This window comes from Cricetulus griseus, chromosome 3 (assembly GCF_003668045.3).
Source record: "Cricetulus griseus strain 17A/GY chromosome 3, alternate assembly CriGri-PICRH-1.0, whole genome shotgun sequence".
In the NCBI taxonomy this organism is placed as follows: domain Eukaryota; kingdom Metazoa; phylum Chordata; class Mammalia; order Rodentia; family Cricetidae; genus Cricetulus; species Cricetulus griseus.
The window spans coordinates 39580586-39594208 of record NC_048596.1 but is presented as its reverse complement, the minus strand read 5'-3'; the positions used below and the strand labels follow the sequence as shown (position 1 = coordinate 39594208).

General features: G+C 42.1%; 2 protein-coding genes across 5 annotated transcripts in view; one reads left to right on the top strand and one right to left on the bottom strand.

Moving 5' to 3' along the window:
- The window catches only part of C3H9orf85 (chromosome 3 C9orf85 homolog), a 58691-nt gene extending 54801 nt beyond the window's left edge, over positions 1 to 3890 (bottom strand). For 2 of the 4 annotated variants that reach the window (XR_004769020.1, XM_027406537.2), the window contains exon 1: positions 3674 to 3890. Coding sequence is in view for 3 of the 4 variants with exons in the window: in XM_027406537.2 (XP_027262338.1) it covers positions 3674 to 3775 (102 nt within the window). In the remaining variant the exon portion in view is untranslated. Of the gene's footprint in view, positions 1 to 3292; positions 3494 to 3673 lie in introns of those variants that run through there. The other 2 variants (XM_027406536.2, XM_027406534.2) reach the window with 2 other exon arrangements.
- Positions 3891 to 4572: 682 nt separating this feature from the next.
- The window catches only part of Abhd17b (abhydrolase domain containing 17B, depalmitoylase), a 29769-nt gene continuing 20718 nt past the window's right edge, over positions 4573 to 13623 (top strand). The window contains exon 1 of the mRNA XM_027406533.2: positions 4573 to 4698. The gene's annotated coding sequence lies outside the window, so the exon portion shown is untranslated. The remainder of the gene's footprint in view (positions 4699 to 13623) is intronic.

Sequence of the window (13623 nt, the reverse complement as noted above, 5' to 3'; positions counted from 1 at the left end):
GTATTTCCAAAGCAACTTGACCATAAAATGCAATGAAGATCTAAAAATACCACTTTGGGAAATGCAACAAAAATGCAGATTGCACATATAAAATGAACAGCAGTTTCTAGAGAATGGCACATGCTCTTCCCATTTCATTTAGTTCTAATTACCCACCCATCAGATTTCATTGGAGCCTTCCTTTACTCTCCAAACTCAAGGGTCTCAGTTAAGTACTCTTGGGCCTCTTCAAACTTTTCTTTCATAGATATTATAGTCACAGGTGCTGACAAATTTGAAAGGCTATTTGATTAATTTCTGTCACTTCTCACAGCAAATTTTAAAGTGAGTACACACACACACACACACACACACACACACACACACACACCACAATGTTTGGTACAAGACACTAAGTGTGGCCTCACATTATGTAGTTCAGGCTGGCCTTAAACTTGCAGTCCTCTTGCCTCAGCCTCCAGAGTGCTGGGATAATAGGCATGTACCACAACTCCTACTTCAGGGTTTTGGTTTTGTTTTTTATTTACAGTAAATAACTGTGAAGAACTCAATGTTTATTAATAGGAAACTGGTTAAATAAGTCACTCTATATTTGTATTATACAATGTTTTATAATGATTAAAACCCATCAACTTAGCTGAGTATGGTGGTCCAAGTCTGTAATCCCAGCAACTGGGAAACTGAGGCAGAACTGCCTAGATAACAGTGAGGTCTAGGCTAGGACACACACTATCCTGAAAGAACATTTTTTTAAAAGGGAATTGTATTTTATTACATGCATGCTATATCACACATAGATGTCTGCAAGCATACATATAACTGTTAACGATGACTACACCTGACCCCAGAAAAGTAATCATTATGATCTATAAACTTGTTACAATGCTTTTCAAAAGTATACACTTCTTTTCTAGTTAATTTTCTTAGGTTTTGAGCAACTTCGAATCTACACAGATTATCACATAATTATGCTTGGCTCATCCATCCCTCCCCCCCCCACCCCTACCCCCTTACCCGCCACCTCTCTCTCTTTTGGTTTTTTGAGACAGGGTCTCTTTACATACCCCTGGCTGTCCTGGAACTCATTATGTAGATCAGACTGGCAACCAACTCACAAAGATCTGACTGCCTCTGCTTATTACAGCCGAGTACAGGGATGAAAGGTGTATGCCAACAATGCCCAGTGGTATTAGCAATTCTTCACAATCACTTCCTAATACCATTTCAGAAAGACACGTGTCTAATTGGCACAGCTATGCTCAAGAGTTCCATTCACTCTATTCTCTTAATTAAAAGAAAAAATCTGAACAGCCCTTTGTGCCCTGTAATGGTCTCTAGAACTCTCTCCACTCATCCATTTCCTCACACCTTCTCATCCATCACAGCGCCCTCTAGGAAAGCCATCATGATCTGCACAACCATCTTGACAGAAAGTTAAGAGCAGACATAATGCTAACACAGTATCATAGAGTAAAAAATGACAGAACCGGTGTGAAGTCTCTCTTCTGCTACGCCAGCAGCATGAACTTCTGGGGAGATGAAGAAACTACGGGACAAGAACAGACCAAAGAAACAATTCCACCTAGGTTGAGCTCAGTGAATCAGTGAGTTTAATTTTAATTTTAATTATGGTCTCACAAAAACATGGGCTTTTTACAGGAGCAAAGACAAATGGTGTAGGCTACCCCACAAAGAAAATGTCTCTCAGCATCAATCAACCAACCGTGGATAGCTTATATACACTCAGGGACAGGTGATGCCTCATAAGTCCCTCCCTACTCCATGACAGACCACTAATGGGCCCAACCCTGTGCAAATGTCTCACAGGTAATCACAGGTACCCAGGGTTCAAGAGGTCACTGGCCATGTCACTCCCAGAAGACCATGTTCCACAATACCAGTGTTATTACACACCATCTCCTCTCCAGTAAAGGAAGCAAAGCTATCTAGTCAGAATCAACAATGCCATCAATTGAATAAAATTTGAGCTTCTTTTGATCTCCACCTTTTCCAAACCTGTAAGTGGCCAGATGGCATTGATGATCAGTGACCATTAAAATGGGCCTCTTTCAAATAAGCTCAGAAAATGACCTATTGGCCATTTGAAAGACTAGAGCAAGCTTCTTTCCTCTTCTAGAATATATTCAAATACAGGAGTAGACACTTATCTAAATAAACATCCTAATAAAGCATCTAGCATGGCTATGAATGGTGGTAGACACCTCAGGAGACTGAGGCAGGAGGATCACTGCAAGTTCAAGACCAGTAGAGGCAGTGTAGGAGTAGGGGGAAGGTTCACTTTCATCTGACCAGTCTTGAATTTAAAAACTGTCTTTACAATAGAGAACTGAGACAACCTGATGTCCCACCTTCCTTCCTCTCAGGGGAAGGACTAATTAGCGTATCTCCCAATTCTATTCAAGTCTGGTCTAGTCTTCCTTTTGAGGCTCTCTACAGATTTTGAGATAGCTACAGGGACAGTGGGAGGAAATTACACTCCACTACTCCCAGCACTGTTTGGGGCAAATTGTGGACTGATCCATTTTTCTTTACCAACTTCTACTCTATAATTTCTTCTAAAATAAAGCAGGTGGCAGGTTTATAGACCCAGGGCCTGCTAACCTAATGTGTGCTCCGGGGGCCTAACTTGAAATATCCTTTTTACTCTTCTTCGATGAACTGCCTTTCCCGTTAGCAAGTTCTATTGAAATTTGTAATTACAGACCGATTTGCTTAACTACTGTCCATAACACTCAAAGAACTACAGGCTCCATAAGTAGAGTCAATGTTTCTGAGCACTGCCCCCCCCCCCAGGGTAAGCCATACACGAAAGCCACTTACTAAACATATGAGAATCAAAGAAAGACAAAAAGAGTACAAGTTACTATAAACAGGTTGCTTTCTTAATGTTTTAAAATTCATCACCCACTATGTCCCAGACTATTCACTCTTTTATTTTGTTAGTTTCAAAATAATCCTACCAGATTTCTCATTTGAGGCTAAAGCTCACAGAAATTATTAAATTACTTCAAGAAACAAGCTTAGGAAATTTGAACTCTTGTTCATGTAAATATTAACTTTATCTGATGTAAAGATGGCCTCCAACCGATTATCCGTTCTCCATACAGTTATGGGGAAGGGGATATCTATGCACAGAAAAAAAATTCTTCCAATTTACACGTCACGCTAGATAAAACAACTGTATAAACAGCAAGAACCGTTTTTACACAAGCCAAACGTTTGCTCTTACAACAGCAGAGTGATGCTAAGATCGTACGCCCTACAAACCTACGTATGGGCTTGGAGTTTTCGAAAAACAGTAGCTGCACAGGCAAAGAGAAGAACTGTAAAGAGACATTCGCGTGGTAATCTTCAGTTTCCTGCTGCAGGGTCGTGATCCAGATGGGCACATCCAAGGACTCAATTGCCCACCGGTACCTTAGGTTGGATGAAGGCTGCCCTGTCCAATCTTGGCTGACCATAGGATGTATTCACGGAACACAGCCAAGTGAAGGAAAGGGCGTGGGAAGAATATTTTACACAGGATTGCATCACAGCCAAGACTAACTGGGCTGCAAGCCACGCTCGCCCTCGCCAACTGCTCTCATTTCCTCTCTCCCCTTCCAATCACTTTTTCCTGGACTCGCATTCAGTACAACAGGCAGGAGCCTACCTTGGTCTGAACACTCTTATCGAACTTGTCATTTTTGAAGGTGAACGTATTCTGGTGCTTCTGAGGCCTGGACCGAGCCACGTTGCCTTTCTGGGAACTCATCACCAAATCACAAGCACCTCAAGTCGGTGCAGCCCGTGTGTTTCAGGGAAGAGCAAAGAAGTTCCCGCCCCAGGTTGAGCCTATTGACAGTGACCCGGAAGAAGTTCTTCTACTCTTTCCTTCCCATACCCTCCCCCCCACCGTCGGCCCACGTGACTCATCGCGTAGGTCACGCTCCGCCCTCGGCGCTAGGCATCCTCGACCACCCCCGTCGCGGAAAGCCTTCCCCAGACCCACCGAGCAAGTCCGGCATTCTTCGAATCTAGAATTCCCCCATTGGCCAGAATGCGGCTGTCCATCACGGCGGAGGGGCGGGGATCCTCCGTTCCTATTGGCTCTCCTTTTCCGCAATCCCCGCCTCCTGCCGAACGCTCCCAGCCTGTCCGCGGCTCGGTAGCGTAGCGACTCTGCTGCGCGGCTTGTGATTGGTGGAGGGTGGGCGAGGCCGGGAGGCTGCCCGCCTGCAGCCGGGAGCCCGGGTCAGCTTCGGCTCCCTCCTCCTCCAGTCCGTGACCAGCTCCGGCCGGGCCGCGCGCCGCTCGCCCCTCCCGCCCTCCCCCCGGCTTCCCTCCCAGCTCCCTCCCGCCGCGGCCGCGCGCTCCGCCGCCTGGCGGGCTTCAGAGGCGCCGAAGAAGGCGGGCTGCGGACAAGCCAACGCCGGCCCTGCGGTGAGGACGGCGACCACGGCCGCGCGGGACCTCAGGCCGGAGAGCCCCGGCGGCGACCGCCCCTCGCGCCGGGGCCGTTAGTCAGCAGAACGCGAACGCGCGTGGAGGGGGCCACACGAAGCGCGCCCGGCCACCGCAGCGCTCGTTCGCGTCCTCGCCGGGCCGGGCGGGCCGGGCCGGGGCCGCGCGCGCAGAGTCGGCGGGCGGCGCCCCGCGGAGGACACCGCGTCGGCGGCCGCGGCCGCCCAGCTGCAGGTGCGTGGGGCCGGGCTGCTGGGCCACCGAGGGGTCGCCGCTCCGCGCCGGGGGACAGGCCGAGAGGCTCCGGAGTGGGGCTGCCGAGCGGAGACCGGCGCGTCCCGGGCCTCCTCTCCCGCAGGGAGGACCGCAAGATGGGATCGGGCGCCGCTCCCCTCCCTGGATCTGGGCCACTCGTGGGCCCTCGCTCTCGGATCGATGTCCGGGTCCAGCCAACCTCGATCTTACTAGATGGAGTCCTCCGGGAGCTTGAGCGGGTTATCCCGCTCCGCCTGTCGCGGGCGCTGCTTTCGATGGCTTGAACTTGTATCATCTTTGATTGAGAACTCTAGGAGGTTGGGTTTGAATTAGAAGTTGGAGAGTCCTGTTTGAAATTGTATTTAATACCGGACCAAAAAAAAAAAGTTGTGTGGTAGATGTTCGGAGAGTTTAACCTCGGCTTCTTGTTGTTTTTTTTTTGTTTTTTTTTTTTTAAGGTTCAGAACATTAATCGAGATGAGCTTTCTGTCAAAGGCAGAACATTTAATTCCAGTGGTACTCTGATTTAAGACAATGAAGCAGATTTGGTGAGAAAAGATTAGAATAACGGGGCGCGGAAAGGGTGACCTTTAAATTTTGCCTAGTTTATGAAAGGTATTCCTAGTGCAGTCCGTAGTGCTTGATTCCTAAGATGATTCATTTACATTTTTCAAGCCTTCGGTGTATTAAAAGAATTTTGGATATCTTGGGGCAACATTGGAAACTACTAAGTCTTTAGTAGAACATCAAGTGCGGTTTGTGATGGCATTCATTTGCTTATATTGACGGGAATTTTCTGTAAACGAACACTTATTTTGTCGAGCATTTGTGTCCATACGTTTGTCGCATGAATTCAATTGGGTGAAATACCTACTTGTAGCCAGTGCAGTATTTTGAACATCACCGTTACTGTCGGCGTCCATGCTTGTTACTGAATTTTATTTTGGGAGAAGGGGCATGGTGAAAGGAAAACGGTGAGGTCGTTTTGGAAGTTGAAAATGGATAAAAATCTCTGTCTGCTCTTACTCCTTAAGATCTAGGAGGAAAGAGGTAGCAATCACACCCATATTTTGACCTCTCTTTTCTCCTACTCCGGTATTAATAAGGTTAATTGGCAAGGATAGGATTAGATTTTCAGCAAGCTAGGCAGCTTTAAATTTGTCCCCTGGTGTACAATACCCTGATTGATATGTGGCTGGTTTCCCTGGGTGCCATCACCCATTTTGTATGTGAATGAAATGACAACTGAAAAAGCAGGGTCTCCCCCCACCCCCAACACATACAGTCACCATGACGTACTAGGACAAGATAATAAACCCAGTAGAATGAAGCAATTGGTGTTCTATTCTGTCACCAAATTGGTCTACAACTCCAGGCAGGCTGTTCTAGTCTGAATCAGTTTCTACATCAGTAATCTAAAACTAATAAAATGTGCCACCTGCTAAGGAGGAGCACTTGCTGCTCTTGCAGAGGGCCCGTGTTCCCTTCCCAGGACCCACATGGTGGCTCATAACCATTGCTAACTCCAGTTCCAGGGAATCTGTCACCCTCTTCTGATCTCCGTGGACATGGGGCCTATACATGCATATGCGTGCATGCAGACAAAAACATTGATACACATAACAAAATTTAAATTTCTTTTAAATTTAAAGATGTTCCACCTGCTCAGTTTTTAAGAGTACTAATTGGCAAACTTGAACTTTTGTGTGTTTGTGTTGGTGTTCTAACAAGTGTTAACAATGAACTGTAGGGTTTATTAACTTTGTTGATTTATTTACTGGTAGATTTTGCTTCTATACTAACTTCGATTTTTCCTGTAATTCTCAAAAAAAAATGTCTCCTTTTCTTACCGTTAGGAGTCTCTCATATACATTGCCTTGTCTGTCCCAGCCTTGTAAACTTTTACAGATTAAGTAAAGACTGAAGAAATTAATCATTTAAATTGCCTAAAGTTAGTGAGAACTGAGACTTGAACCCAAATCTTTTGACTTATCTTCAGTCCTTGGTGTTGAAGCAGTCTTTCATACAAGTCTATACCCATACCATGTCTTTAGTCTCTGTAAAGTCACAATATAGCAGTATCAGTGTGGTGACATAAGATGTAATGAGGAAACACAACTGCAAATCAAAAGGATACTTTCCTTATACCTTTTAAATATCACAAGTAATATTTTTCTCCCAGGCCAACCATTAACCTTAAATTGTAATGCCTCCTTCTGTCGGTGTTCATATGAACACCATCTAGATCCCTGAACATACACACATATACATAAATATATTTAATTTTGATGACCCTAAGTTTATTTAAGCACAATGTTTATATCTTTCTTGTTTTCTCAATTTGGCCAAGACTCATCCATATTTTTCCAAATATTTCTGTTCCATTTTCACCGAACGATATCATAACAAATGTTCTATGGCCAACTTGTATGGAGATAATGCTGTAGAGCTAGACTTAGTGAGCAGATCAAGTAGTTCAAAGCCAGCAGAGGATACACAATGAGTCCCTGACTCTACACCACTCCAATGAATCCAAGTCCCATGAGTTTTAACGGCTCTACTGAACAATCACTGAGAGAAGAGGGAGGAAAAACAAAACCAACTCCAATGTCATATATTTCTGAAAATGTACTCAATGTTTAGTTGTATTGTTTTAGCACAGATGATGACATTAATGTTATATTGTGTGAAAAGGGAAGACTGTATTTAGTTTTGCCCGAACTTTAAGGAGAGTGTGGTAGTTTGAAAGTAATTGACCCCCATAAGCTCATAGGTAACAGCACTATTGGGAGGTATGGCTTTGTTGGAGTAGCTGTGGCCTTGGAGGAAGGGTGTCACTGTGGAGGCCTGCTTTGAGGTCTCATATGAATGCTTAAGCCATGCCCAGAATCTCGGTTCACTTCCTGCATATCAAGATGTAAATCTCTCAGCTCTTTCTCCAACTCCATGTCTGCCTGCACGCCACCATGTCCCACCATGATAATGGACTGAGCCTCTGAACTGTAAGCCACCCAATTACATGTTCTGCCCTGGCTTAGGGTTAGTGGTGCCTTCCTTATTCATTATACAGGGAAGGCCATCAGTAAGAAAGATTACTCTCCTCCATAAATCTAGTAGTAGATTAATGAGCTTCTCTTTAGTAGGTAATTGACATTTTTTTGTCTGGAGTGGTTGTGCCAGTAATGGATTTGATAGGTTTTTTTCCACCTTATTAATACTCTAGACTTACTAGTTTTTGCCATTCTGAGGAGGATGGAATGGTACTTTGATTCCAGTTTCATTCACATCTCCCAGTTATTTGTATTATTGGTGATAGTTTGATTTGTTTGTTGGACATATGTATTCTTTTTGTATGATTTTTCTTTTTGCTTAGTTTTACTTTATTTTCTGCATAACAGATTGGGGTTTTAAAAATACCTTCTTCCACTTTTTTTTCTTGGTTTTTTGAGACAGGGGTTTCTCTGTAACAACCCTAGCTTTTCCAGAACTAGCTCTAAAACCATTCTGGCCTCAAACTCACAGAGACTTTCCTGCCTCTGCCTCCTGAGTTCTGGGACCAAAGGATGTGTGCCACTAACACCCGGCCCTTCTTCCACTCTTTAGATTGGCTTTTACTTTGAATATCATTTTACTAACAATTTTTAATTCAATAATTTCATTTATTTAATGATTGAAACAGAGTCTTACTCTGAAGCCTGGGCTGGCCTCACACTGATAGCAGTCTTCAAGTTAGCCCACCAAGTGCTAGGATTGTCACCACACCTGGTTTAGAATTTTTTATTTTAATATCAAATTTATCATACTTCGGTGTTTTCACATTTAGCTCTTGTGATGGTTAGTGTCAGTTTAACAGAATCTAACTCATTGGAAGATGGGCCTCTGGGCATGCCTGTAGGTGATCAGCTTGGTTGTGTTGATAGTGGAGCACCCATCCTACTTGCAAGTGGGACCACTCCCTGGGCAGGGTCTTGGGCTGTTAAGATGAACATACTGAGGGAACTAAGCACCCGTGGGTGTTTACCGCTCTGCTTTCTGATTATGAATGAATGCAGTGTAACAGCTGCTTTAAGCTCTTGACACCTTGAACTGTGGGCCTGAATTAACTTTCTCCTTTAGCTGCTTTGGCCAGTAGTACTTTATCACAGAAAAGTGTCTTAAGATCTGAAATCTGTGAGAATTTTTTTCTGCACTAAAAGGCTTATGAATATATATGTATTCTTTGAAAGTAGCTACCTTTTTATTGAAATTCAGTTTTTTAATATTAATGTTCTTTGTTGATATAATGATGGTCATTGTATTTAGATAGTATCCCTGTATCAAAATTAAAATTTAGCAACTCTTGGGCTGGAGGTGGATCCAAACACTCACATTGTGTGGCTAACAACTACTTGTAACTACAGCTTCAGGGGATCTGACATCCTTTTCTGGTTTCCACAGGCACCATGTGCATGCAGGCTTGAGCATGCACACATACAAAATGAAAAATAAAACTTGAAGATAACTATTGTCATTCAGTATTTCTTTAAGAGAAGGAGAGAGAGATTCTTGGAATCTGCAACCATTCCTTTAGAGTACACATTGAACATCTCTAATGTGAAAATATGAACTCTGAAATGCACAACTTTCTTGAGTACTGGCATAATGGTCAAAAGTTTCAGATTTTTTGAGTGTTTTAGGATGTCTGACTTTCAGATTAGGAATGCTCATCTAATAAAAATCTAAGAAAAATGTTTCAAAATAGATTTCTGGTCCTACTCATTTTACATGGTATGCTCAAGCTGTACGTCAAATCTTATGTTCCAGCTGTGGCTCACATTCAGCTTCTAGATGCATAGAACATGGCAGGCACTTTTGTCGCCTATCAGTATCTGAATCCTTCTCATTTCATACTCAGCTTTACAATTTTTTTTATCTTTTTTCATTTAGTTAGGTTTTTTAATAATCATAATTCTAGTCTCTGCTTCTTTAGCAGAGTAAAATGTCACAGTAAATTAAAATATTTAAATGTAAGTTGGCTCAGATATAGGGCCTGTTTTGTTTCCTTGGGAATTATAAATAAAAAAACCATTTAGACAAGTTTTTCTGGGCAGCTAAAGAGGAAAAGTGGAAGCGTGTCCACTGCATATGCACCGTTCACTATTGTAGGTTGATTTGGTGGTGGAGGGAAGCTCATGGCAAAGTAAATAAAGGTACCTAACTTATTTCTAGAACACATCTAGCAGATGATCACTGTTAATATGTATAACAAATGAAATGTCTCAGAATGTTAGAATGTGATAGATATTTCAGAATGAGTAGAGAGAGTCCAGGAGAGCAAAGGAAGCAATTTGACCTACTTAAATAGGGTAGTTATAGTAGGTTTCATTAAACAGGGGAGAATGAGCAAAGTTGTGCCCTCAGTGAAGGCATCAGCTATGCAGTTATTAGCAGAATCCAGTAAGAGTTGACAGAGTAGTCTTGATAATAGGCCTGTGTGCCAGGCTCCTTGAAATTGTGTGAGCTTAGAAAAGTTAACTTAAAACTTACAGTCTTGGTTTCCTTGTATAAAGTATAGCCGTGTAGGGAAAGTATTGTTAAGTAAGGTTGAGAGGGAAGTAGAGAGACCCACCCCTCACTTTATTCTCATGTGGAACTCTGTACTTTGTTTTCATAGTACATGTCACAGCTTATAATTATCTGCGTTATGGTTTGATAAAGTTTATCTCAGCCCTTCTGAAATATTGATGGGAAGAACCAGTCAGTACAGTCCCGAATATTTGATCAACTTACAATCACAGACAACCTTTAAACCTTTTTGTATTTGGAAGTTAACCTCTTAGAGATTGTTGAGTGTTTTGTGTTTATACAGTTTCTTTGAATTAGAGCTGTATACTGTATTGCAGGCATTAGCTCATTAATCACCATACATCCCTGTGATGAAAGCAGTAGGTATGTTTCACACTGCACTTTAAAAGTATGAGGCTGCTGAATCATATACTGACATAAAATCTAAGCAAATTTGGATCACATTGGATCATTTTTCTAGGGTTCCCCCACTACAGTATTTGCTAAAATTCACTTTAAAGTAAAAATTCGTAAGCCATAAATTATAAGATTTAGCCTTTGGAAAAACATTAGAAAACAAGAGATTATTATTCTAGTTATGACTTTTTTTTTTCAATTTTTCCCTCATAGAGCTCCTCAACATATTTGAGAAGTGATAGAATAACAAGCCTTTGTCCTTAAAAATATAGTGTCTCTGGGGCTAAAGAATTCTTTTTGGTATGGCTTTGTTGGGGAGTTCTATTTTGAGGATGTTTAGTGACATGAAATGGTAGGGATTAAAAAAAACAGGGTTGAGGTTATTAACTCATTGAAAGAGGTCTTGACTAGTGGTGACAGGGCCCTAGGTACAATCCCTTAGCACTAGGGAAAATGAGTGTGGTGTGTATTGACTGTAGATCAGGATAAAGAATTAAAGAATTGAAGCAGCCTCCTTGGTTTGTTGTGAGCAATCCTCTAGGACAAAACAAAGTATATGCCTCCAGGAACAAATATGGAAGGCAGTTGCAATAAACTTGCTTGGCTGATGAGGAGTGTAGGGTGTCCTTAAGTATGCTTTGAAAACTGAGATAATTTGACACAGTTTATGTAATAACCTCCAAAGAATTCTGTCCCCAGATTGTGACCTAGATTTTGTTTCTGATGAGTGTCTTACACAGTATACAGATACAACACCCCCACACACACAGGCTGGAGTGTGTATGTGTGTGTGTGATTTGGTAGCTTGTGTCTGAATAACAATATATCTTTAAAGTGGGGGTGGGGTTCTGTGTGTATGTGTGTGATTTGGTAGCTTGTGTCTGAATAATAACAATATATCTTTAAAGTGGGGGTGGGGTTCTGCCTGTTTATCTCAAGTTTGCCTTGAGTCTTCCTGTCTCAGATACCTGGTTACATTTTGTTCACCCAGTTACAGGTTACATTTTGCTTAGAGCTTTTGAAGAGACTTCAGAGTGTCAGACATTACTTAAATGTTTAGAGCAAGAAGGTAGTATTAGTGAGGACTTCTTGTTCATAAAGGGCATTCCAGTATAAAGTGCTAGGGTAATAGCTTTATCATTTTATCTCTTAGGAACCATAGAACATTTTGTTTCATATCATGGAAACAGAAAAATCAAAGTGAAACTCTGAAGAGTGTAACTCAGCCAAACAGCATGGGCATAGCACAGTTCAGGGGAGATTTTTATTTTCCCTTGAGAAAGAAGTAAACTGTAAGCTTTGATGTGGGGAGAGGGGTGGAGTTTTCATTTGGAGGGGAATGATAGGGAATATTTTATCAATAGATTATGCAAATGCACAGAAACAAAACAGAGCATGTCTGTTTTCCAAGGTCAGTATGTTCAGGAGAATAAATGAGTAAAGAAACAAGAGTAGCGGCCAGGATGCAAGGGTACTCCTATAGGGCATCCTAAAGAGTTTCGGCTTATTCATGAGGGCCTACAGGCCTATTGAAAAATGTAAACAGGAAAGCACCATCACCTGGTGGGCATGCAGAGCATTAATTAGACAGGTATGTGTTAGAAATTGCATAGTGATGTTAGAATGCTTGGTGGAAAATAGTTAAGGCATGGCTGAGAGGATTGATAGAAGACACAAGGGAAAGAGGGGTTGGTTGGTTTAATGTGGCAAAAAGTACAAGGAGGCAAATACAGACTGAAATATTTAGAGTGTAAAGTTTAATGGAAAGATTTAAAAAACATAAGATTTAGATAGATTTTTGGTATTCTTAGTATGTTAAGTGGCTGCTAGAGCCAAGGCAGCATCATGCCTTGGCTAAGCATGATGGCTAATTCCTGTAACCCTAGCAGAATTGGTTGAAGCTAGCCTTGTTTGGGTAGTACAAGGTTGGAGTATAGCTTCTGTGGGGAGGGGAATTGAGAGTTTGAGTGAAATAAAAAAACAGAAGACAAAAGACCAATCTATCTGAAAAATAAGATCTTGAAGACTGCAGAAACTAAGATTGAATTAGCTTTAAGAAGGAAGGAAAGAAAAATAGCTATATGCTCAAAACTAATACATTAAAGTTGAATAAAAACTCATTGTACCTTGATAATAAGAGGTTAATAGAAGAGATACTAGATCACAATTCATTTTAGGCCTGAGAGGTAGGGAATCTGATTCTGTAAAAAACTCATATATGGTAGTCTGTCTCTCTATTGGGTGTGTGCATGCAGAAAGCCTTTGTTTATAAACAGAAGAGGAAGACAACAGATACAGATTGTATGACTGATCATTGGGGATCTCCGAGTAACCATTATGAGTGAAATTTTCTCAGGTGAAAGGCAGTCATGGTTTGATTAATTTCTAATGTTTAGACTTTAATCTTCACAGCAGAGTTGTAGTTCACAGTTGAGAAAACTGAGGCACTAAGAAGCCGATTGCCTAAGGTCATACACACACAATCACTAAGGTATGATTTGAATGCATATGTGTGTAGTTCCAGAAGCTAGGCCCCAGGTTATAAAACTTGATGTATTAGGACCAGTTTCTCTCTCTCTCTCCCTCCCTCCCTTCCTCCCTCCCTCCTCCCTCCCTCCCTCCCTCCCTCCCTCCCCCTCCCTCCCTCCCTCCTTTCTTTCTTTCTTTCTTTCTTTCTTTCTTTTCTCTATCTGACTGGCCTCGAACTCAGAGATCTACCTGCCTCTGCCTCCCCAGTGCTGGGATTAAAGGTGTGTGCCATCACCACCACCCTGCAAGACCACTTTCTTTGCAAAAAGTGTGTCAAACCTGATCACTGGACTTGCATTCTGGGACTTCGCATGTTCACACAAATACACAAATGTGCAAACACATAATTGAGTGTCATTTAAAATGTTTTTTAATTGCACAAAAGAAAAGGCTGTTTATTCAAGGAAATAAAAA